Below are 26,994 nucleotides of genomic sequence, written 5' to 3'. Positions count from 1 at the left end.
TCTACAAGGCTCTCCTACTGCTGCACTTCTTTCCCCTGGCCATTCACTCCCTGTTATTATTTGTGCTTCCTCCCTACATAATAAGCTCTACGGAGGACAGGCACTGGATACCATCCATCTCTGTATCTTACCTTGAATCACAGCACATAGCTGATATTCAATAATTGTAAAATGAAACCAGAGATGGTAACCAGAATTTAAAAATTGGTTAACACCTATCCTAATTCATATACCCACACTCTGAAACTAACTGTAATAATAAAAATTAAAACTACATCAGGAACATGTGGTTCTACTTCAAATATCAGGGAATCTTAAATGGCAGGGCAGGACTAAGAATTTTGAAAGGTCTAGTTACACAAAAACCCACAGTGCATGCTGCTCTAAAAATATCAACCACTTCTTTTTAAACAGGAAAAAAATCAATTTCAAGCCTCCGATAATGAAAGATAGAAGAAAACTGTCAGAAATAAAGGAAACATTAAGTGGAAAAAAAATGACAAGATAATTTTATCTCTGGATTAAGACTTATTTTAATATACATAATGTATAGTACTTCATATAATTTATTAATGTCATTTTCTATAGGACACTGTAATTAATTCAGTGACATCAATATTGACCTCATACAGACAAAGGATGAAAGCTGGGTTTTCTTGTGTACCAAATACAAAACATGTGCTGAAGAGTTATCACATACAACAGTTATACGAGATCAACTTTAAGGATGACTCAAGTTTACAGTAGTTGCTTCACACGGTTCTCCCTCAAGACTTGGATGTCACCCAGTGTTGCCATGCTTGTGCAAATGCCATCTCTGGCTTGCCTGACTACCTCCTTTTGCCAGCCCCACTTTTGCCTGTTTTACTGCTGCCACTGCTAGATTTGCCAGATGATTTTGAAGAGAAGAGTCTTGTCATGAACTCAGAAACATCAGGCAATTCATGATTGGAATTCAGCATATTCATTGACTGCTCCATCTCCTGTGGGAAGACAAAGCACAATGATATGAAAGGCACACGTCATTTAACAACACTTCCCTTAAGGAAGGAGGAGAGAAATAGAACAGGTAAAAGGTACTGGTTCTGAGCAATGATGTAATGTCATACCCAACAGCATTTCAGAAACCATGTTTCATGCCTCCTTTATATCACTAAGCATTTCAACCCTTAGTAAATGTCCGATAAGTGTTGCCTGGGGTTTGATTCGGCTTATATAGCCGAATATATATATATAAAGAGCATTTTCTCGGATAATGGACATATGTGATCATATTCCTGCCACCTTATTTTGTTTTCTGATCAGAATGCTTTCTTATTGTTTTAACAAGTGTTTTCTTAAACTCATGCTTTTTCTAGATGCATATAACCAGAACATCAATCTTTAACCATGTATCAAGGTATCAGAAAAGTCTGGAAGGTAACTGTAGCATTTCCAAGACTTGATTCTTAAGGGCCTTAGTAGTAAATCTATGAATACTGTATGACTTGGGTGACCTCAGTTACAGCATCTAAAGCAAGCAACATCAATGTTAAAATGTTACAAACAGTCACTGGCAGGACCTAAGGACATGGCACTTTTATTTTGAGGTTCTTGTCCTCCCCCTTACTGAGCCAACAATCTATAAAGTACTGTTCCATTTTTGACAATATTAATGTAATGTCTGCTTCATTTGAATTATATGTGACATTCCAAAAGTGAACTTAAAATTGTATTAGTTCGGACATGAAAAAAATAGCAAATACTCTATTATCTATTATTTAAAATTGAATTTTTTGTTCAATTATTAGCTTGGGCTTTCTCCCCAAATGTAGAATATATACATGAGTTTTCAGGGAGAAATCACCTTTACAAATATGGCCAGGAAAGAAACATTATGTTAACATGCCCTAGTAATCAAGAATTAAATGTTTATTTTAAATATAACAGGTCTTGAATCCCCACAAAAATATATCATCAACTCTATTTTTGAAACTGTTCAATTCTGAAGCTCTTGAATGAACAACTTTTTACACTGCTTACTATATATGCAAAGCATTTTGCAAGAAATGAATTTTTAATCCAATGTGACTTCTAATGTTTCCTTCTATTGATACCACAGAGAGTTAACTGCCTTAACAGATACAAGGATATAGGATGTACACTTTCTGACCAACACTGAGGCAAAGATGCCAAAATTTAGCAACAATACATTTTGAAACATCATAAAGTTTTCTTTTTTCATGAAGCTTTTTCTGCCATTCCAGCTTGGGATAAGTGTCTTACCTTCTACAGAACTTAATCACCTAGTACCTCAGCAAACATTTTTTATTTATGTATATTTTATTTTTCCATTTAAACCCACACATGCGCACATACACACAAACACAATCCTCTGATGGCAAGAAGAGTGCTTTATAAATCCATTCTACTTCCTACATTTAACTGGACTATGAGCTTGTTGACAACAGGGATGACATATAGTCCATTTTTGTGTCCCCTGTATCCAGAACCTAAAAATTGATTAATAAATGTTTATTCAGTGATGAATAAAGTGTAAATACATATATATTAAATACAACAGAAAAACCTGGAATTCAGGAGATATCTGTTGATGGTTTTTGGGTGGAAGAATAGATAATTTTTTTTCTTTTAATTCTGAAGATTTTATACGGAAGCAAATATTTAAAAGAGACAAAGTGGTGGCACTAAAAATTTGAAGCATCTTACTTGGCAACTCCTCTCCCCTTTGCCAAACAGTATGATCTTGTGGTAGAGAGTTTGAAAACCACTATTCTATTTTTCTCCCTTGGTCTATCCGAATTTCTTCTGTGTGTCTGAACACATAAACTAAATGTGTACTTTGAAGAGTTTTGTAAAGTAAAGATAGATTATAAGAAGCTACCATTTTGTGAAATATTTGGATTAGGTATACCAGAATTATTATGCTTTTCAACTATTAAACAAGCGAGGTGCAAAGAGGCAAGTACTAAGCAGAATGTTTTAACTATATGAAAAGACCCAGGCTTTTATCAGGCAGAACCAACTGAATTTATCTGGTCCAGTGGAAACAATTAATTAAATGCCAGGAACATAATACTGTATCAACACAACCTGTAGATGAATTTGGCTTGGTAATTAGGATAAGGCTGAACAAACCCAAGCCATTCAGCCACAACGGACAGACCAGGCATCAGAACATAGTTCAGTCATCTTACCCGCCTCATGTCAGGATCACTTGTGTTGACCACTTTGGGCAGAAGCACAAATATCAATAATGGAAGAACCATCATCATAACCTGTGAAAGAAAAAAATTCAGAAAATGTTTTTCCTACTTAACTGCAGAACAAAATCTGCACTTAACAACCAATGATGGAATTAAATATTGTAAACAGAATAAAACTAGCAGCCACCACTTCAATTCTACTGAACGAGCCCTGGTGACAGCAAGGTGCTCCTCAGTATCTGACTGTTGTAATATAAGAGTCTTACCTATAAGTGTGTGGACTTTATATAGACACCTTGCTTCACGTCTGTGCTACCTATCATTTTGCAGAGTTTAGAGTTTTATCTAACACAAATAGTTTGCAAACTGAACTATTCATTCACTTTCTTCAGTCTGCAGTCTGGCATTGAGATTGGTGATCCTGATGGCTCACCATCAGGTTGGATCCACAAGTCTTTCCAGATGACTTGTGGTTCTTGGAGAAAACACCACATCCCCCCTCTAATGTACAATATACCACTAGGCAACTACTATAGCAGACAAGTTTTAAAAAATGACCTAGGAGCTTCTACCACTGCATGTTCCCATGGAATTTCAGAAATGAGAACATGGAAGATATTTCTCAATTAGCTTTGGAGTCTCATTGCTAACTTCACCCATCCACTCTACCCTCCTGCCTCTTTATGCCTAACTGCAGATTCCAGGTACTAATTTATTCCTCTCAAAGGAGGTACAGCCTGAAACGTCCCTATTTGTGTTCTAAATAGCTATCTGCAAGAAATATGATCAACATTTAGATAATTCTAAGGTAATAATTCAACTTTCAAAAACAGCAAAGAAAAAAAAGTCAAGCTGTTTCTAAATATGCTATTAGTATTTTATATTAGTGGACACCATAAAATCGTTTCATGAAAATACCAAGTACTTAAATTACTACAGAATAACTTCTCTGTTCATAACACATCAAAAAAAAAAGCCTTTGTAAAAACCTTACTTGTGCCATCAAGAGGGGAAATTTATTAACTGATGGCACATTCATCAATGGACTAACATTCAGGTAGTATGAAGGATGAGATAGCTAGCTCCATGTGTGACTTACCACATACTCTTACTCTATTTTAATTTTAAAAGTAAGTACTTATCTAATTTCTGCTGCACATTTCAATGTCAAATCTACTGTGTCATTCTCACTATCTTTTATTATGTATTCCCAAAGCTACTATTTTCATGAAATTCATGAATTGTTCACAGTAATCCTTTGATCCAACAATCTGACTCTAGCTTTCCTTTCACAGGGGTTAGAATTTTTCAACTGCCTGGAAGCAAATTACAGATTAGTAAAGATACTTTATTGTAGCCTGATACATACCATTGGGTTCATCAGAAAGTCTGTCCAGCCCCAAGATTCCCTTTTAATAAAGTAAGAAGGTGGGCCTGAAGATTTCATTTGGAGAGGATAGGGCAGTCTGACCACTTCTGATGTTTTGATGTAATTCACATATCTCGCTCTGATAAAGCAACATGAAAAAAGCATCAGTAATCCTACTAAAAGCATTACTAGTTAAAAGAAATGCTTATAATATATTAGCAATGCCTTATAATTACCTTTAGCTTTTTCCAAAATGCTTTGGCATCTAAACTTTTGATCTTGAAAATCTGATCAAAGTAGCTTTATCTGTATGTCTAAAATACTTAGCAAAATGTAGAGGGAGAACACTAGATTTGGAATCAAGAGACCTAGTTTCTAGCTATAGCTCTGTTATTACCTAGGCTTGTGGTCTTAAGTTCTTAACTTTTCTGGTTATATCAGAAGTTCTCCTGGAATTCTTCTAGCTCTAAAGCTCTTTGATTAATAATAAATTTATTTTGTTATAAATATACAAAAATGCTGGAATTTTTTTGATTGTCTGAAACATGCATTGTTGAGTACACCTAATTTTAAAGGGTATTTTGCAAGAAAAACTTAATGATTTAAGAAAGTCCTGCAACAGTGCCATAGGTAACATTACATTTTTACCAGACATGCCAGTAATTTTAATCAGCCATGTTCAGACATATTCCAGTTTACTTTTTGAAAATTGCCTCCCCTATTTTTTCTATCATTTCCTTCTGGAACTTCTATTAGACACATGTTAGACCTTTTCATTCTTTACTCCACATCTTGTTAAACTCTCACTTTCACAGTGTCCTTTCCTTTATCTGTATTGCTTTCTGGGTAATTTTTCTGATCTGTCTTCCAGCTCATCAAACCTCTGTTCAGTTGCTTAGCACATCCACTGAGTTTTGTATTCCAAAGCATATACTGAGTGTAAAAGTTCAATTTTATTCTTTTTTCAAATATCTATGGCTTATTTCGATATTATGGTAAAAGCATTTCTTTTATTTGTTTAAAGCATTTTAAATATATTTTAAACAATTTTATAGTCTATATCCAATAAGCCTACTAACTAGAGTTCTCAGAGGTCTGATTCATCTGCTGACTCCACGTACATTGTTTTCTTGGGTATTTTATAAGTTAAGTAGACTTTATTTTTGCATGGGACTGGGACAGAGAGTTGTGCATTTGTCTCTGCCAGGAGTGGGGGATTATGACCAGGGGCCATCTTATTAATTGTTCAGATTGGAAGTTTCTGGATCATGCAAGAACAAATTCATATCCAAATTTCAATGAGGGTGTGACTATCAATTTTCAGGATAGATTTTTCCCTCCAAAAGCCAGGGAATCTGATCTTTTGGATTTCAGGCCAAGGGTCAAAGGGGAAACCAAGTCTTAGATCTAATTCTGACTCCAAGCATGCACAGGCTTGCCTCCCACCTACACACTGCTAATAAAATCTAAGGCTTTTGGTGAGAGAATAACAAAACCCCCAGGTAGGAAAGTAGTTTACAGTTTATCCTCTGAGGATTTCCCTTACTTTTTTGGGAGCTATACATTTAAAAGGAAATGTTTATCATGCTTTACCCAGCATTTCTAAAATTTTTCATTCTGACAAAATGTCAGAAATGTAAGTCTCACATATATTTGAAACTAACTTCTGCAAAATATTGGTCAAGAATACAAAATATTGGTCAAGAATATTAGTATCTTATATGGATCCCTCTTTGTTCTCTACTCTGTCCTCCCCAATTATTAAAATGATAAGGGCCTTGTTTTTTTTACCTATGTTTCAGGCATCCAATCATCAGGGATGGATCTGAGAACATGAATCCAACTGCTGCAACCAGTCCTTAAATACTAAAGCAGGAAGTACTCTTTACCCAAAGTGAAAAAGCAAATAAAACTTTATATTTAGAAAAATATTTCTAATTGCTTAGACTACTTTATTCAAAATTCAAAGTAAAAAGAATAAATAAAAATAAATTATAGTTTTTAATCGACAAGTATCCCCCTTTAACAACTTTCATTCTCTCCAGTATTCAGTTTTGTTTGTTTTGTTTTTTTGAGCCAGGCCACGCGGCTTGTGGGATCTTAGCTCCCCAACCAGGGATTGAACCCGGGCCCACCGCAATGAAAGTGCAGAGTCCTAACCACTGTACCCCAAGGAACTCCCAGTATTTTCAGTATTTTTAAAAAACTTTTAAACCTATATAAAGTTCATATGGTAAATCTACAAACCACCCCCATCTCCAAGCTTGCAATTCTAAAATACATAAAAAGTCATGATAAGTCCTTTACAGTTTAGATTTTAACATACTAGAGTTTTATACATATATTTTAAAAAACTTTTATGCCTCTAAAAAGACATGAGAAAGTCAATAGCTAATGTGGTTCAGTTACTTTGAAACAATCCATTTATTACATCAAAAATATTTATAAACATATTTGCAAGGTATTACCGTTAATTCATGCTCCACCTTGCTCTCAATAGCCAATAGCAAGAAATATTAGCATTTGGACAAAGTAGAATATTCTAAGACAATTTAATTTCAAAAATAGAGGGGAAAGTAGTTTGTTTCTAAAGAACGTGTTTTTAGTAGCATCACAGTATTGGTTTCGTAATAATATCAAGAATTTAAATTACCACAGAATAACCATCTCTGTTCACTACACATCCTAAAAGACGAAAAAGGAAACTGTCAACAGGAGCTGACTTCACTGGACTAATATGCAGCTGATATTAAAGGATGACGCAGCTCAATATATGACTCACTATTTTAATTATAGCATATTTACACATTACGCTTTAAAAACTTTCAATGACCAAAAAAAAACAAAGGAAGAGGGAAAGCATTTTAGGAGTAAACACTAACTCAAATATAAATATTACAGTACTAACCGAACATCTCTCTTATGTCAGCTCTATTTGGGGTCTCTACAAATCAACCTAAATATGCTAGGCACATAACAAAAAGGTCAGTAGTAAAATACAGCTCCTCTAACCCCCAAATTATTTTTGCCTTTGCATGACCTCTTCGTTATTACTGCAACATGAAGTAATTCTGTGATAGCTCAAACAAAGAAGAGACATTACCATTTAAAATTGTTTGGTATTTGTCAATTACACCTCAATAAAGCAAGCAAGAAAACTGCTTCCTATACTTCCTGGTCAGATTAGACTAAAGAGAGCACTATTGGCATGAGACTAATAACAAATAAATAAATTGGGGTTATAAGAGCATAAGGCTGAATCTGAACACTGTGGAAATCTATACAACTGATTCTAACTTCAAATGGGTTTGTGGTATTACAGGATCAGAGCCTGAATTAGTCCAAAATTCTTTTCACCTCGACTTCAAAGCATGTGTTCATCTACTTAGAACTTCTGAAACTTTTCCCTAGTCTTCCAGCCTCTAATACTGTACTTCTCTTTTTTTTATTATGATCCTCACTTTGAAGTAAACTCCATGATGTAATCTACCTTTTTCCAAAGAAATACTAAATTTCCATTGCACACTAAATGTTCCAGACAGGAAAAACTATAGAAATTTCTAGATCAACATACTATCAAATATACTAAGAGGTATCATCAAAATATCCCAATGATGAGTATTTTCAACTTAGAAAATTTAAATTATTTCCAACTTTAATAATCACATTTCAATTAAAACTTTCACAGTGCTTTTGCTCCTATAGTAAGTAACCTTACCTCTTCTCTATATAATCATATTAGGAGCTTTAAAATAAATATTAAGCCAGAGCAGGAGAAAGTTCAACTGTACAATATTATCAATGCTCAGATTAGAACAATATAAGGATGTTTTAAATATTTTAAGGAATACCTGTAGTTTAAATAGGAAACTTTCCAACCTTAACTATAAATTCTAAAAGGAATATATATAATGAGGTATTCAGTAGCCTAGCCTTTGGTAACAATTAAATCAGTTGTCCTCACCTCATTTTGCCTTTTGAAGTGATATCTACTCGGACAGGATCAAACCTGTAAGCTGGAGAAATAACTTCCACTACATAAGATCCAGAAGGTATATCATGAACCACAAAACTCCCATCTGTCCTGGAACAATGAAATTATCATATTTAGTCACTTCTGATCAATAGCTTATTCTTTTCTTATGTTTTAAACCATCTGTTAACTCCCAAACCAACACCTCCCAAAATGACAGTCAGAGTAATTAGCAAAAAAAAAACCCAAACTGGCAAGAGTTGTCCCACATTTCAGCTTCCATAATTAACACTGCACGAGTTCTGAAAACGCCCCAGACCATTCCACAGAGACATAGAAAGTACTTCTATTCCTTCTGTGAAATAGAGATGACAGGTGACAGGAGCACAGGTCCAATTCTAAAGCCATGTCTTTATTCAAGGGAATGAATAATATATGTCATTCCTACAAGTTTAGGGGTCCAATTTTGCAGATCCCCTCCAACAATTTCTTAATTAAAAATGACCTTTTTTCCTAGGTTTAATTTGCATTTTGTTTTCTTTCCTTTTTTTCTTTTTTATGGAAAAGGTAATTAAGTACTGTTTGTTCCACTTGTTACAAATAGTTCCCATCTACCTTGGTTACTTCTTTTTGGGTATGTAGAAATTTAAAATGTTTATGTAGTTAAAACCATCCACCATTTCCTTACTGCTTTCTTCTAAACTTCTAGACTTAGAAAACCACCCCATCAAGAACTGATAATTTCATGTTCACAGACCAAAATTAATTTGTTTTGCTAATGAGAAACTGCCATTCCGAGGAAAAAGATGTTTCTGATTCAGAACAAATGGTTCTAAAGGGATTGACTTTATCAGAGAATTGCCAGTCTCACAATAATGTTAAAATAATGCTCCTTAAATCATTAGGCTCTTTCACAGTTAAAGGAATAGCTGATTCTGTCACATCCACAATGTTTACTAAAAAGTAAGAGGAAAAAGTTCCTTACTACTTCAAAGTACACACTGAGCTGAAACAGAATCAAAGTGCAAACATCAAGTTAACTTCTTCCTGAGCTGGATGTCTTCTATTTGCCCTTCAGATCATTCTCCACCCGTCTCTCCCCACAGCAGGAAGGGAAGAAAATGAGCTTAGTATACTTTTCTCCCCCAGCTCTCTCCCGTGAGAGGCCCCTAACTGGCTTTGTCAAGGGACACAGCTCCTTTTAAGGCAGTTCTTTCCTCTTTTCTAGGTTCCAGTAACCTTTACTTCCCCGCCTCCCTTCAGGCTTAGAGGTGACAATAGCCTTGAGGTTGTAAACTCTGGAGTACTGCATAATCTGGTTGTTTCCCTACACCATGACTACCCTGGTTAATCCTTTCATTAAACTTTCCTTGAATTATTCAGTTTCTTGATGGGATCCTAACTTAATGAATTTCAAAACATTTTCCTAGGTCCAGAAAAAAGAGAATTAATTCCAGCACAACACAAATAATACCAGAACTAATGGCGTAAAGAAAAAGCAAATATATTTTTCCTCCTAAGGTAAATATTTTGCTTTAAAAGATAACACAGACATTGTATAATGAAATTTTAAAACTTGGCTTTTAAAATGTACTCTACAATACAATGACCTTGTTGGACCCTGATTTGAAAGAACAATCACATAAAACTATTTCTGAGATAAGTGGGAAAACATAAAAATGGACTGGGTATTAGATGATATCATGGCATTATCATTTCTTTTGTCAAATCCATAACGGTACTGTGGGGTTTTTTTTAAGTCCTTATCTTTCAGAGATACATAGTAGTGTTTTTATAAGTGAAATTATATTATGTTTAAGATCATCATATTTAAATATTCCAGAAAGAAATTAATGAGGTGCAGAGGAGATATAAAATCAAACAGTAAATTGTGATGGGTTCCTAAGCTATTCTGTTTATTTTAGTGTATGTCTGTAATTTTCCATAAGAAAAAGTTCAAAAAATTATAGTATGTAATCTTACGTATAGTACATAATGCATAGCACATAATTTCAAAAAACTGAAAACTACCTAAGTGCCCCCAAACAGAGGACTAGATAAATAAATTATGGTTTACATACACAGTGATGAGAGCAAGAAGTGGCATGGGAGTCCTCAGTTGAAACTCCCCTGATGTCCATTTAGCCAAGTCCCAAGCCACCTCCAATAAGCATAAACATAGTCAAAATTGCATGTTACTTATGCATAACAGGTACAAGACAAATTACCTATCCCTCTTCCAAAAAGGTTGCCACCATAAGCTCTTCATATTAATTCTCAATTAACCTTTCTACATACAAATGAAAGAACATGAAATGGTATCAGAAGCTGCTCACAAAATATTAAATGAAAAAAAGCATGTTACAAAGCACTGTATATTGTATATTACTATTAAAAACGTAGGTCATGTGATTCCAAAGAGATACAATAAAATGCTAAGGCTTGTTATCTCTACTTTGTTTACATTTTCTTCAATAGACACATCACATATATATTATTTTCAAATAAAAATAATGTTTATTTTAAAAAACTGTATACTGCAGAAGAAAAACAAGAGGTCAAATGGTTAATTATGGCTAATTTTCTAAAGCTTAATGAGTTTTATTATTAAAAGTTCATTTATATTAGGGTAAAACTTAAAGAATGCCCTAATGCCATATTTGTAAGAATATACAGCACTTTAAAAATGATTGTAAGCTTGTCACTATTAATCTGAGCTTGAAATTTCATTCAAAGGCACCTGGATACTCTGAATATTTCCAAAACAGATTTAGAATTAAATGTCCACACTTAAATTGTCTGGTTTTCAGATACCACTTTTTGGTATACAAACCTACCAGAGAAACGCTTCCTTTACCAAATGAATTTTCAGTTCAAAGTTTCACTTTCCAAGCAGCAATTGAAAGATTTAAAACATTATACTTGTGCCTAGACATCTGAAAAGCAGGCTGCTGCAGAACTGGACTGCTAATAAATCTACCACGTCTTTTAATATAGGCTCAAATCCTATTTCTACTAACAGCTAGAAAGGACAGAAGGGAGTAAGCAAGCCCTGTAGAGTCTCACATAAATGACAATAGTGATGTCGCAAATCCCTCGATGAATTCAAGCGTAAAAAAGAAGAACAATCTCACCTCCAGGCAAAAAAGGTGCTTTGATTAGGGACTTCAGGGCCCATTAATTTTAGAAGCAGCAACATTAGCCTCCCAGTCTGTGTCATCACTAAAAGCCCTGTGGGCTTTGAGAATTCCCACTTGCTTAGTATCTTTCTACACAACACGAAGCTACCAAAAGACTGAAATGGATGCAAAAAGGGTCCAGATTCCAGGGAAACCAGATGAGATGCAAAAGAAAGAATTCAGCAAAAGACAAATAAGGGGTCCATCTGTGCCCAGGGCCCAGGAGTGGTCATCCCCATTCAGGGCCAAAATGGAGTTGAAGATAAGCGACTCCACTGCTCCGGCCCTGGGACGAGCGCCAGCCATCCTCATTTCTAAGGTACGGGACCGGGAAGGGGAAAGCGTCGACTGCCTCGCAAGGGTCACCCTCGGACAGCAACGTCGTCAGGTCTTGACACTCAGCTCCACTATGGGGAATTCCCTCCCGGCTCCCAACCCAACCACTTTCGCGCTGCCCTCAGGATGCTCACTTAAGAAAGCCGACGTGCTCCTCTCCGTCTACCAGCACTCGGGCCGCCGAGATCCAGTCCTGGGGCTTCACACCAGGAACAACCGCACGCCCCTCAATCTTGAAGCGATCTCCGATACTGACCCCACTCCCTCCTGAGCCCTCGGAGGTAGCCCCAGACACCTCCGAGCTCTGGGCATCCCCTGAGAGCATCAGCAGAAGGAAGGAAAAGAAGCCCCACACTGCGGCCGCCATGACTGCAGCTCTCGGCGGTTAGGCCGGGAGCCCCGGAAGCCCTCCCCGTCTCTCGCCGTCGCCGTCTCCGCAGGCTGATGTCGTCATCCCTGCGCGCCGGGTTCGGGCACCAGCTGTGGGCTCAAACCCGAGCGCAGGAGTCTTAGCTAATCCACTTGCGTGGCGGAAGAGTTGCGGATACCTCCGCGCGGTCCGGGTTGGAGTGCGGTGTGAAGAGTGCCGCTTAAGGGGGCCGCCCACAAGGAGAAAGTGAAGTGTGTGTTGCTGTGGCCGCCGGGGGCTGAGGACCTCACGCGAGTGAAAGATGATTAAAACCGAGAGGAACGAGGATCTTAAGTAGCGTTTGCAAACGAGGCGCCGACTTAGGTAGAAACAAGTCCGGAAGAGAGCGTTTAAAAAGCTTCTAGATTCCCCAAGACGTATAAGATGAAAAGCCTCCCGCTTGAGTGTTTGAAGGAGATACCACTTCTGCATAGAAAAATAGCTGGAAAAATACGTAAACTGTTTACTAAGGGCTGCGTCTGGTGAAAAGGGAAGGAGTTGGAGGACATTTATCTGCATTTATTTATCTATAATCCACCATTCGTCCAGTTTTGAATGCTTTACCGTGATAACAGATGAGTGGGGGGAACCTGCCAATGTTGATCAAGAGGGCTAAGCCAAGATTTCAGAGAACATCTGCTCCAATCCTTAAATTTCTTGATGATAGAAAGGAAAGTGGCTTGACCAGGGTTTCTGGTGGCCTTAGACATTGCCACTCTTAGAGTTAGCTTCCCAGAGAGGAGTAACCAAAAATTGAAAAAAGATAAAAGAGCCGAGGACTCTGAACCCCTGGCGTGGGGTAGTGACGCAGCCCTCGGGGACCACCCCATACTCTCTTCTGAGCGTCGGCCTCTGCTGCTTTAGGGGTACTTTCCCCGAGTCTTCTGAAGATGGCCACTTCTTCACATTTAATCTTTGGAAGGAGGAGGGATGCTCTAAAAAAGATCATGTGCTACAACCCTCCCCATCAACACCAACCGTCAAAACTATGCTAAATTATAAAGTTAAATTTCACTTTTCTAAAATGATACAAATTTACAGAAATAGAAATAGCTTCATCCCAAATTTTTCTTATTTTCTTTCACATATTTTTGGTGACACTGCTTTGCTGGTGTCTAAGGCACACGTTCAGTTTGACTAACAGGTCATCAGTGTTGGTCTTAATACTCCAGGTAGAAGCTGGGAAGTTTACTTTTTCTGTGGGGCAAATGGTGGGAGAGGACCAGCAGCACACAGGAACTGAACCCTCTGTATCCCCATTTCTGCCTTTCTCTTTCTGCCCCTACCTTATAGTCATTCTAATACAAAAGTATCCACTGATTTGACCCCTCAATTGCCAGGCTTATACCTCCGCAGAGGCGTTAGATGGAGGAGAGAAGCCTAAGTAATGTTTTCAGGTGGTGTGAAATTCTGTTATCTCTCGTGTTTTCCAGGTAAACCACAGGAATTGCATAGATATTCAGCTCCAAATTATACAAGAGTTATTCCATAAAGTAGCCCTTGGACTCGTGCCTTATGAAAGAAACTATAATTATAATGAAATATTTTAGAAAGATTTTGTACTGGACTTGCTCTGTTTGCCCAGTCAAATCCACTTTCTACCCCTCACTCTGCCTTGTGCCCTGGAAGGCTGGACCTTGAAGGACTGCAAAAGCTTGGTTCCTTTGCCCTCTGAGTGCTTCCAGTTGGGTTCAGCCAATAGGAAGTATGAGTAGGACATCCCTTTCAGTTTCCCTTACCAATGCCCATACTTCCAAGAAAGTTTAATGAAGGAATAATTTACAATCACCATTTAAGTCTTCCATCTATTTCCTCAAAGGTCCTGACCCATGTGGATTTCAGGCAGACCTAGTTATCTTAATTATGGAAAATATTGTTAAAGTGAGAGGTGATCAGTTTATCATTCAGGATTTTTGCTTTCTCTTCCTTTTTTGCTCCCTGGTTCTTGGCTTCTTCATATCATGGCCGCAAGGGGGTGAGCAAGGATAGGGACAGAGACAACACTCAAAAAAACCACACAAGGAATTTTTATAAATGTTGGATTATACCAACTGAGGTTGACTCTGGGTTTTACAGGTAATCTTTCTTTTCTTTTTCAAAGAGTTATGTGTCTGATTTTTTGAAATATTTTTATAATCATAAATATATTATAAATATATAAATTATTAAAATATAAAGCTATTTTTAAAAATAAAAGAAGCTAAAATTGCTAAACTATATATAATAGTATTTACTTTGAACTCTTAAAATTTGAATCAGCCAAAAAACAGTTGCCATTCTTATCTAGAGTTTTGATGATCACTTAAAGTGGCATCTTTGGTGATGATTTTTATCTTTTTTCCCCATCTCAGTATTCTGCTTGTCAGCATCTCTCAGTGTCACGGTGCTTTTCAAACTATTCTTCACACTTTGGCTGTCATAGTAGGTTATAAGGTGTGATGACAAAGTAATGGGGATCATACCCTTAGCTGCTTTGCTTATATTTAAGTCAGTGGGTTTATTTTTAAAAATAGAGTAATACTACCTGAATGCTTGGGAAACTTTAGCTGTGGTAATCCCCAAATACCCTGCTACTTACTTTAAGTGATTTTTGCCCTTTGAGTTTTCAAACCTCATTTACTTCAAGTAGATAAGCTAATCTTTTTCACTCAAGTAAACTGGAGCCAATTTAAAAATGCCTATCATCCACTAGGACCCGAGGTTTGGCTTTCTCAAATTCCCTATGGAAGCCTTCTGAAATGGACTTAGATGGAGTTCAAGAGGCATCTAACTTGCCTTAATGTCCTACAAAAATAAATTACAATGGAAAGATTTCACTTTTCTTGTTTTACCCTAAATTCTCATCCCTTCTACCAAATTCTGTGAAAAAATAAGTAAAATAAAGTAGGGAAGTGTGAAGATACGCTAAACAATTTATAAACATGAGGAGAAAACAATCATCTTTAATATTAAGCAAAGGCAAAGAGGCAAAAATTTAAACATCCCATGATGTTCTAGCAAAAGTGTTTTGTCAATGCTAAAATATACATACTGCTAGTTAGTGTATTTGAACAATAGTGAAAAAGAAGCCAAAGTGTTAGAATAAAGGTGTTATGTAACACTTACTGCCCTCTGTGCTTTTGGGTTCTTCAGGCCTGGTAGACCCACTTCCCACTGGCTTGTGGCTGCAGTGTAGGAATGTTCAATGCACCACAGGAACCAAGGCTAAGGGATTGGCTCCAAGACCAGTCACAGTACCTGAGAAGTAACGGTAGTTGAACTCTAGGCTCAAACAAGTCATCCCCAAGTCTACCTGGTGCCTCCTCTGTGTTGCCTGCCTCACGTGCCAGCCCTTACAAAGCAGTAGCCTTCTATTTACATCTGTGCATAATAAGCCTGAAAGTTGGATAGTCTTCATGCCTTGATTTGAGTCTAACTGCCTTTTTAAAAAATAATTGTGGTAAAATACAATAATATAAAAGTTACCATCTTAACCATTTTTTAAAAATATATTTACTTATTTTTGGCCACATTTGGTCTTCGATGCAGTGTGCGGGCTTCTCATTGCAGTGGCTTCTCTTGTTGTGGAGCACGGGCTCTAGGTGCGCAGGCTTCAGTAGCTGTAGCACGTGGGCTCAGTAGTTGTGGCTCACGGACTCTAAAGCACAGGCTCAGTAGTTGTGGCGCACAGGCTTAGTTGCTCCGCGGCATGTGGGATCTTCCTGGACCAGGGCTTGAACTCATGTCCCCTGCATTGGCAGGCGGATTCTTAACCACTTCACTGCCGAAGAAGTCCATCTTAACCATTTTTAATTGTACAGTTCAGTAGTGTTAAGTGTATTATTTACATTGTTGTGCAACCAATCTCCAGAACTTTTTGAACATGCAAAACTGAAAACTCTATACCCATCAAATAATTCCCCATTTCCTCAGGCCCAAGCCTCGGGAACTATCATTTTACCTTCAGTTTCTATGAATTTGACTACTCTAGATAGCTCACGTAAGTGAAATCATACAGTATATGTCTTTTGTGACTGGCTTATTTTACATCGTATAATGTCCTCAAGGTTCATCCTTATTGTAGTATGTCATAATTTTCTTCCTTTTTAAGACTGAATAATATTCCATTGTATTTATGTACTACATTTCTTTTTAATCCAACTGTTGATGGGCTTTTGGATTGCTTCCACCTTTTAGCTATTGTGAATAGTGGTGCCGTGAACATGGGTGTACAAATATGTATTCAAGTCCCTGCTTTCACTTCTTCTGAGTACATACCCAGAAGTAGGATTGATGGATTATATGGTAATTATACGTTTAATTTTTTGAATAAGCACAATACTGTTTTCCCTAGCAGCTGCATCATTTTACATTCCCATTAGCAATGCACAAAAGTTCCAGTTTCTCTGCATCCTCCACAACACTTATTTTCTGTTTTGTTGTTGTTGTTTTAAATAGCCATCCTAGTAGATGAAAAGCAGTATCTCATTGTGGTTTTGATTTGACTAGTGCTATGGTCTGTATGTTAATGTCACCTCAAAATTCATATGTTGAAATCCTAACTCCCAAAGGTGATGGTATTAGGAGGTGGGGCCTTTGGGAGGTGATCTGGCCATGAGGATAGAGCCATCATGAATGGGATTAATGTACTTACAACAGACACCCCACAGAGATCTCTAACCCTTCCCCCCATGTGAAGACTCAGTGAGAAGATGGCCAATCTATGAACCAGGAAGCAGGACTGCCTCAGAGCAAGACCATGCTGGTGCCTTGATCTTGGACTAACCAGTCTCCAGAACTGTGAGAAATAAATTTCTGTTGTTTATAAGCTACCCAGTCTGTGCAACTTTGTTATAGCGGGACTAAGACAACTAGTGATGTTGAATATCTTTTCAAGTGCTTGTTAGCCATCTGCATATCTTCTCTGGAGAAAAGTTTTTCAAATCCCTTGCCCATTTTTCAAGAGACTTGTTCTTTTGTTGTTGAGTTGTAGGAGTTCTTCATATAACTGGATATTAACTCCTTATCAGATATATGACTTACAAATATTTTCTCCCATTCCATGAGTTCCCTTTTCATTCTGTTGATAGTGTCCTTTGATGTATTACAAAAGATTTTAATTTAGATGTGGTCCAATTTGATTATTTTTACTTTCGTTTGGTGTTATCTCTAAGAAACCGTTGCCTAATCCAATGTCATGAAGCTTTTCCCTTGTGTTTTCTTCTAAGAGTTTTATTACTGTCTTTTTTGACCATCTTCCACATTTTCTGGATGATTTCTCTGCTTCTTGTAAAATCTAAACTACTCATTTTTGATGGGTAGAGCTGTTGATTAAGGATTTTTTTTTTTTAAACTCAATTGTATTACTTTTGGAGAAGTCCTCCCTATTAGAAAGCAGAATATTTCCTAGGTACAGAGTCTTCTAAAACTGACTGTGCTTCTCAATTTTCCCATGCATACATATCACCTGAGGATTTGTAAAATGCACATTCTGATTAGCACGTCCTGGGTAGGGCCTAAGTTGCTGTCCTATGGACTACACTTTGAGTAGGAAGGTGTGGGGGAGAGCTGTGATCATCAAAGTATGGCCCTCTGTTCATGAGTTGTCTATGACAATCTTCCAATTCAGATGCGAAAGTACAAGTTCTTTCTTTAATTCTTATCATGTGACAAGCAGTTCCGTAGAATTTCATATAGCATTAATTGCTATGTTTTGTGAGTTATTAAGAGCCATTAAAATGTGGATCCGTGAGCAACGTTAGCAGAGTATTAGACTTTACAACAGAGCCTTATCATGATTTTAGGGGACCCTAGGCACTCTTGCCTTTGTAGACCCCTTCCTCCATAAAAAAATTTTAAATTCTATTTTATGACTGCATTGGTATAAAGACAGATATAATCCAGGAAGATTCATTATTGTGGAATCATTATTGTTTTATTTATTTTCTTCTATTTTAAAAGATATTAAGACCTTTGTGGGCTCTTAAGAGTATCCTGGGCCCTAGGCACTGTGTCTACTGTGTCTAATACATGAGTTGGCCTTGGTTTACCATAGATTCTAAATTAGAATTCCATGAGGAAGACCGGCAGCCATACAATACTTGGCAGATTGTTGAGCTCCCACAATTAATGAGCAGAGGCAGATAGTTGGAATTCCTGCAATTTTCAGACGGGATGCTGTCTGAAACACATTAGCAGTGCTGTGCGTTCGTCATAATTTTCAATTGTTGCTCATCCTACTTTTTGCTTATAATAAATTACTGTTAGTACACTTTATCTGTTAGTTTGTGTGGGAATTAACCCTAGAAAGTTTAATGATACAAATCGATATATTTTTGCCTATGATTTTCCAAAACTCAGACTTTAAGATAAGATACATGTTATTATAGTTCAAATGTCGTTCAGTCCCTTTTTGCTAAACAGGTGTATAGTTTCCCACGGTAAAATTTTCGGTTGTCAGAGCTTGTCCATAAGTTCATATTCTTCTCTCATAAAATAAATACAAGGGACAAAATGGTTTTTCTTGTACTTTGTTTTACATCTGAAGAATCAACTTGAATGTTGAAAATGTCATCAATGATGGTAGGAGTCTAGAGAGAACCAGATGCTAAAAAGGTGGTGGCAAAATATCTTGAATAGGTTGGTTAAAAGTGACAAAAAGAGATCACAATAATTTCAGGAAAGAAGATCCATGATGGAAGGACAAAAGTCTGGACGCATCAGGGGAGATAGAGGAGAATGCTGGCCTCTCACTCTGGCCCCAGGAAAAGGATATTGGAGAAGGGACTGTCTCTTGGACACAGCTAACCTTTACCATAAATTGTAATTGAACTGCAGATTTTCTATGCTAGTATATGCTAATATAGAGTGTTGTTTCCATCTGTGATTAGTGTATTAAAGTTTCTTTCACCCTGGCCAGCCCATCTGAATGGTCATATTAGTAACTAACATTTGTCTTGCTTATCTCCTAAAATTTGGACTTTATATCCAAGAGTACCTACAGCAAGGAAGTCCTAGGAAAATGTCTCTTCCCAACACTGACCTAACTTACTATCTTAGCTTCTACCTGTATTTGACTCTCATTGAATCCAGACCATTAAAAGTTAACATTGGTGGCAACTGCACCACTGGTTAGTGACGCATTCGCTGTTTTTCTCTTGGGCTCCAGATCAAGTTCTGGTCTGTGGGAAAGGATGGTGAAAAGGAAACGTATATCTCAAAGAAGGAATGTTAGAATCAGAAGTTCTTGGGCAGTGAGGACACAAACGTTCTTTTTCTTTTGAGCTTCAAAGGAACAAATGAATCATAGGAACTTGATGTACAGTATATTTCTCGTTTAGAAGAGACATATTAACAACTACCAGGTTTTTAGAAGGTTCTGAACAACTCACAGAGAAAGTAAACAACGTGTTAAACTTTAAATCTGGCTACTACATCTAATATATCATGCTAATGACATTAACATAAAATGGAACACTTAGAATGCTTTAACAAAATGTAAGATCACATTTCTTTTCCTGTCATATGGGCCTCTATATTTAAATACCCCCAATACAAACTACTATATATAAAATAGATAACCAACAAGGACCTACTGTATAGCACAGAGAACTATACCCATTATTTTGTAATAACCTATATGGGAAAAGAATCTGAAAAATTATATGTATATATATGTGTGTATATATATGTATATGTATATATTTAACTGAATCCCTTTGCTGTACACATAAAACTAACACAACATTGTAAATCAACTATACTTCAATAAATAAATACCCATATATAGAATTACTAAAAGTTATTTTTTAAAAAACCAATATGAATCAATGAATGTAATGAGTCCTATAATTGTAAGTGCAACTCTACAGAAAATAGTCTGACAGATGATGACCTGACCATGGAACAAACAGTCTCAGAGAGGCATCCTGTGAACTTTCAGAAAATAGCAATCAGGGAGTGACTTTCTTGACCAAAGGTTTTGTTTTGGCTGATTTGATTTGACTAAGAAGTTCTGATAAGGGGGTTAGAACTAGGACCAATGTAGGAAGCCCTAGAGAAATCAATTTCACTTCATTATAGGGAAAATTTTCCTAAGTCAGAACAGGCTGTTCCCAGGAAGAACCAGCTATCTAGCAGAAATAAGCCACTTAGCCACTTGGTGGAGATGCCGTAAAGGAGAATTCAAGTAACATATGGCTGTACACGATGGCTTTAATCTCGGGATTTTGTGATTCTTTATTTGGAGTCTGAACAGTTGTTGTTTTAAACTGCTTGAGATTTTATTAATAGTGGTTACAGGAAATATCTTTCACATACCAAGTGAAAAAGACTCAACACATACAAAACAGAGTGCTAGTTGTTATCACTAATAAACAATCAGGAAAAAAGAAAACAGGAAAAAAGAAGAATGAGATGACAATCAGTTACATTATGATAGGTCATAACATAGACATTGCCAATTAACAATTATTATCTGAATTTAGACAGGATGATGGTTTGGAATTCATGAGTTATAATTTAGCCATTCCCAAACTACTGTGAGGCCCTAAGTAAATTTACAAACTTGAGAATTATCATTCCTAAAAAAATCTTCCCACTGTTCACAGACATCAGTGATTTTCAAACTTCTATGTGTGTCAGAATCACTTGGGAAGCCTTTTAAATAACAGATGCCTAGTCCCTACCCACAGAGATTCTGACTTAGTGGGTCTGGGATGGGACCCTGGGTATTTTCACGTTTACAAGCTCCCCAGGTGATTCTGATGCACCTCAAGTTTGAGAGCTGCTGACCTATCTCAGGAGAAAGCATTTGCATTAAATAAGTAGTCTAGTAAAGCTCTTAGACAACAAAGTATAATATAAATGCTGAGCTTTATTCTTTTAAGCAGAATGCTTCCTATGCAGCTATTAATTATTAGCAAATTTCCAGAAGCAGAAATTATGATGTCCATATATCAGGATACTAATTTCCCTCCAGCTCCAACTCAACACTTACAACACCATAGGGGTGCTTCCCTGGTGGCGCAGTGGTTAAGAATCCACCTGCCAATGCAGAGGACACGGCTTCGAGCCCTGGTCCGGGAAGATCCCACATGCTGTGGAGCACCTAAGCCCACGCACCACAACTACTGAGCCTGCACTCTAGAGCCCGTGAACCATAACTACTGAGCCCATGCGCCACAACTACTGCAGCCCGCGCGCCTAGAGCCCGTGCTCTGTAACAAGAGAAGCCACTGCAATGAGAAGCCCGCGCACCACAACAAAGAGTAGCCCCCTCTCGCCACAACTAGAGAAAGCCTGCGGGCAGCAAAGGAGACCCAATGCAGCCAAAAATAAAGTTAAAAACAAACAAACAAAAAAACACTTTAGGGGTTAAAAATGCACACACAGGGCTTCCCTGGTGGCGCAGTGGTTGAGAGCCTGCCTGCCGATGCAGGGGACACGGGTTTGTGCCCCAGTCCGGGAAGATCCCACATGCCGCGGAGCGGCTGGGTCCGTGAGCCATGGCCGCTGAGCCTGTGCGTCCGGAGCCTGTGCTCTGCAACGGCAGAGGCCACTGAGAGGCCCGCGTACCGGAAAAAAAAAAAAAAAAAATGCACACACAGGCTTTAGAGTCAAAGTAGGGATTGAGTATTGGCTGTCAATTACGAACAGTGAGACCTTGGTAGAGTGGCTTCACTTTGCTGAGTCTCAATTTCTTCATATGGAAAAAACAGGGATTAGGGTACTTGTCTCACAGGGTTGTTATGAGGATTAAATGAGATAATGGAAGTGACAGCTAGTCAATAAATGGAAGTACTGTTATTATTATGGTGACCAATCCTAGATGATTTCAGTGTGACCTTGCTGTGATTAATGCAGGATAAGAAATAGAATCAATTTAATGAGCTTTCTGTGACCATATATTTGTTCCAGGGAAGGGTGAAACATAGATGTGTTTCCATTATACACAGTACAATCAAATGTTTTATCTATATTAAAGTAACTTTATCAGATCTCTTCCATTCTTCATTTGTTTGTATCACTTAGAAATAAACTCCCTTACAGTCACATAAGGAGATCATTTTACAGAAAGAAATTAATATCCTAAAATGCCCACCTGTGTGATATTCTAGGCCACACAGCAGACACAAGCTATGGAAATCCAAGATTTGGAAGACTAATTTTATATCCCAGACCAAAGTTCTCCCTCAAAACCAGAATTTTTTTTTTTAATTAAGCATTTAATTTCTTTTTTAAATTAAAGTATAGTTGACTTACAATATTATATTAGTTTCAAGTGTACAACATAGTGATTCAATATTTTTATAGATTCAGAATGCTTTTCTAAAACAAAAAATAAAGTAATCTTACAGTGGTGAGAGGCTTATGTCCTAATTCTAGAGAGAAAATTGATAACAGTAATCAGCAAACAGCATTAATCATTGTTCTTTCAGCTGGAGTACTTTGACCCATTACATTAAAATGAATATGCACAATTTTCAGACAGTCTTCAGCAACTAGATTTCCAATAGAGCAGTTCAATTCCCCTATCCCAGACTTACCCAACTCTGGTTCTCAAAGCTCCCCAATCTTTTTCTAAAAGAACACCTTTTCATTTCCAGACACTATGATTTTGCATGGGTAGGAGGGGGTGTGAGGTGAGGCCAGAAAAGGCCCAGGAGCTAACAGTGAAGTCCCTGAACATAGGTAGATAGTGCTGACAATAGAATTACTGAGCTCCCTGCTCCCATCCCTGTGTGGGAACTTGTCAGAGGAGAAACAGATAGGGTGGGACCAAAAACATTCGTGCCTGATCTACTAGTAGAAATACGGATGAGCTGCTGGAGGTCCCCTGGGTTTTATCCTAATTATCAGCACACATCTACCAAACAGTGAAACTGTAAAGGGTAATGTGCTGGGTACCTTATTGAGCAAGCACTTTACATTAATTCTGCAACAAAATATACAGTCTTACAATTAATGATCCATGTGTTAGGCAGCAAATCCCAATGGCAGTAACAGAGGAGGGTTTGCAGATGTGTTCATGACAACATGGCAGGGTCCTGTTACAGGAATTCTGTTACTGAATGAATTGTCCCCGATAGAAAAACAGGTGCGAGTTGGCGGCTAGGCGGCTACAGCCAAGAAGAATGGATGACTGATACGTGCAGACACCTGGATCTTATCTGAATATTCTGGTTCAGTAAAAAACACCCAGTAGCCCTTTGTTCCTTTGTTTACTCATTTAGTCAACAGATTTGTATTGCACACTTCTTATTTAGGATGCATGGAGCTGGTTCCTGAGGATACAATGGTGAGTTAAACAGACTGATACTACCTAAGAGCTACTGACAAGAAAGTAAATAAAATGAAGTATTGCCAATCATATCAATATTTATGTACCATGGTAGGAGCAGTGCAGAATACCCTCCAAGCAGACAGAGGATCACCCGACATAAACAAAAATTGGGGGAATTCCCTAGTGGTCCAGTGGTTAGGACTCTGTGCTTTCACTGCTGAGGGCCTGGGTTCAATCCCTGGTTGGGGAACTAAGATTCCCCAAGCCACAAGGCGCAAACAAACAAACAAAAATGTGAAGAGTAAGCTAAGAAGCAAAGATTCAAGGAAGGGTTATTTTCAGAGGAGGTGGAGAGGGTGGTTGGAGGGAAAAAACAGAGGGGGAGGGAGGAGTGTTCTTGGCTGAAGGAACAGCGAGTTTGAAAGCTTGGAATTGAAATTGCAGGATGTGTCAGATGAACTAGCTGAAGAAAAAACTGGCCCCCAGTGGGGGTATGATGTCAAGATGAGATGAGGCTGGAGATGAAAGCAAAGCCAAGAACATGAGGGACCTAGTAAGCCAAAGTATTTTATCCTGAGGCAATGGACAACTACGAAGTATTTCAAATCTTGATCTTCTTGCATGTTAGAAAGATCCCTCTAGCTATTTGCTACAAAAGATAAGGGAGAAGATTTAGTAATTTCCTTCATCTCCTCCCTCAAAGACAACTTGCCAAATAGGTTCATAAAGCTTTACCTTAGTATTTTCAAATTTACTAAAATCATGTGAAGGTGCCAGGAAGGTCCAGTGAGGTCAGTTGCAACATTGAGTTGAAGTGATTAAATCTGAGCAGATTCTGAGCCAGACTGAAGGGGGTTAGGCATTTTTGTTTCCACTGCAGCTGTTGATGCGTTCACCTCTTACCTTTCTCAAGCCCATCTATCCCAATCAACTGTAAAATATGAAGAACACAGCAGTTTGGTTGACATCAGTAATAAAACTATTCCAATTAGCACATAAAGAATTTCTATCCACAGTAAGTTGATAAAGGTTTCATCTGAACAAATTTGGTATTTGGTATGTACTGCTTGAAATTGCCAATTTGAGTACAGAGACCATGTTTCCCAGATTCCTTCAAACTAAAGTAATCGGACCCTATGGGGCCTTCCCGGGAAAGAGGCTTCCATGTCCTCTGCCTGCCTCCTGTTAGTAGAAAAACTTTAGCCTCCTAGGCCTTCCCTGAGTTCCAAAGAGCAAATTTAATCAGAGAAGTGAGAAAATGCAGAAACAAAGGAAACAGTCAAATAAGGCAAAATAATATTTAAGCCATTAAACAAAGTCAAGGACCTTTAGTTCCTCCTCAAGGGCTATGGACAATATTCTGGGCCATATCCAGAATATTTTGTGAATACTGAAACCCCCACGAGGTGGAAAAAGTTAACTGCATGCTGACCACCAGCACGTAGACCCCAGACCAGTTGGAACTAGAAGGTTGATAATGTTGACTCCCGTCTACCTCACCACCAACCAATCAGAAGAATGTCCACAAGCTGGTCACACATCCTGCAACCCTCTCCCTCAGCCTGTCTCTAAAAACCTTTCCCTGAAAGCCATCAGGGAGTTCGGGTGTTTTGAGCACAAGCCGCCGGTACTCCTTGCTTGGCCTTGCAATAAAATGCTGCACTTTCCTTCACCACAATCTGGTGTCAGTAAATTGGCTGTACTGCACATGGGTGAGCAGACCCAAGTTTGACTCAGTAACAAAATGATAATTGCTGTCCTTGAAGAGTAAATGATAGATTCCTGGGCTTTTCATGGTGCTCTGTGGTACTCCTGACTTAGGCTACTATCCTTTACTTTTCTGAAAGAGCAGGTCACATGGAAAACCTAAGACAGAGGTTGGCAGAAGGCTGCCTACTGCAACATGAGAATGTTCTAGGCTTAATTTTCATTCTGCCATCTTAGGGAGAGATACACATTAACAACTTATTTCTTATGTTAAAATATTAGGTAGAAACAAACAAAGAAAAACAAAGCACAAAATGATTGCAAGCTTCTTTTAGAGAGGCTTCTGATATCATTCCATTTCATTTTTTCTTTGTACTTAGCTCTAATACTCAAATTAAGAAATCCTAATTTGTAGTATTTTCTAATATTTGTGGTATAAATACTCTCACCATGACCAATGACAATTATTATGTCATGCCACTGAAGGGAAGGTGGAGTTGGGATGTGCACAACTGGCTATTCCAGAAGTTGGTGCAAGCTGGTTGCAGCATACCATTGCATGTGATCACAGTTGAGCCATACCAACCAACTCAAGACAGTCGATTCACCCCCACTTATGATCCAGTCATGGTTAGAGTAGATATAATCTGTTCCTGCTGTGCTCTGCCCAGATTCCTGACTCCCCAAATTGTGAGAGTAATAAAATAGTTTTGTTTTAAGCCACTAAGTGGTTTTTTTTTTAAAAAACAGCTTTATTTGAGATCTAATTCACATACTATGTAAATTCACCCATTTAAAGTGTACAATTCAGTGGCTTTTAGCATATTCATAGTTGTGTGTCCATCAGCATAATCAATTTTAGAACATTTTCATTACCACTCCCCCCAATCCTTCCTCTTTAGCTATCATTTCCCAATCCTTCCCCAAAACCCTTCCCTAGGAAACCAATAATCTATTTTCTGTCTCTATTGATTTGCCTGTTCTGGACATTTCATACAAATGGGATCATACAATGTGGCTTTTTGTGACTGGCTTAATTTACTTAGCATAATATTTTCAAGGTTCATCAATGCTGTAGCAAATATTAGTGTGTCATTTCTTTTTTATTATCAAATAATATTCCATTGTATGGATATACATATTTTATTTATTCATTTATTAGTTGATGAGCATTTGGATTGTTTACACTTTACCTTAGTCCCTCCAGGCTGATACAACTCGTAAATTAGGAGCCTTATTTTCGTTTTGTGACCCTTACTATACAGCGTCCTAGTTAGAAACAGAATGAATGATAAAAGGACTTTCCATATTACTCTTTACAGATTTTCTGCTTTATGGCTATATTTGAATAATGAATATGTTTCACATACACAAGGAATGTACAATGAGACAAATTATCTAAATTAAACTGTGGTAAAAACAAAGTACTTTAGATATAATAGCAACATAATTGTTCCTTTTCTCTGCCTTAATGCACAGGCTTATTAGAGTTATTTTAGCATCAATTTTCTTAAATAGTTTTGCTTATATTTATTAGGGTATTGGTAGATTA

At 37.6% G+C, this 26,994-nt stretch overlaps 1 protein-coding gene across 2 annotated transcripts; it reads right to left on the bottom strand.

Moving 5' to 3' along the window:
- Positions 1-495: 495 nt before the first annotated feature.
- Positions 496-12,482, bottom strand: EMC7 (ER membrane protein complex subunit 7). Of its 2 annotated transcripts, XM_060004942.1 has the most exons (5): positions 12,198-12,482; positions 8,540-8,659; positions 4,576-4,714; positions 3,198-3,278; positions 496-983 (listed from the first exon to the last, which is right to left on the bottom strand). In XM_060004942.1, the coding sequence occupies exons 1-5, from the start codon at positions 12,428-12,430 to the stop codon at positions 831-833; spliced, it is 726 nt and encodes a 241-aa protein (XP_059860925.1). In that variant the 5' UTR covers positions 12,431-12,482; the 3' UTR covers positions 496-830. The 2 variants fall into 2 exon arrangements, with proteins under 2 accessions (XP_059860925.1, XP_059860926.1); XM_060004943.1 differs by lacking the exon at positions 8,540-8,659.
- Positions 12,483-26,994: the final 14,512 nt, after the last annotated feature.

Source organism: Delphinus delphis, chromosome 2, assembly GCF_949987515.2.
Source record: "Delphinus delphis chromosome 2, mDelDel1.2, whole genome shotgun sequence".
Taxonomy (NCBI): Eukaryota; Metazoa; Chordata; class Mammalia; order Artiodactyla; family Delphinidae; genus Delphinus; species Delphinus delphis.
This window is presented reverse-complemented; position numbering and strand designations above follow the sequence as displayed.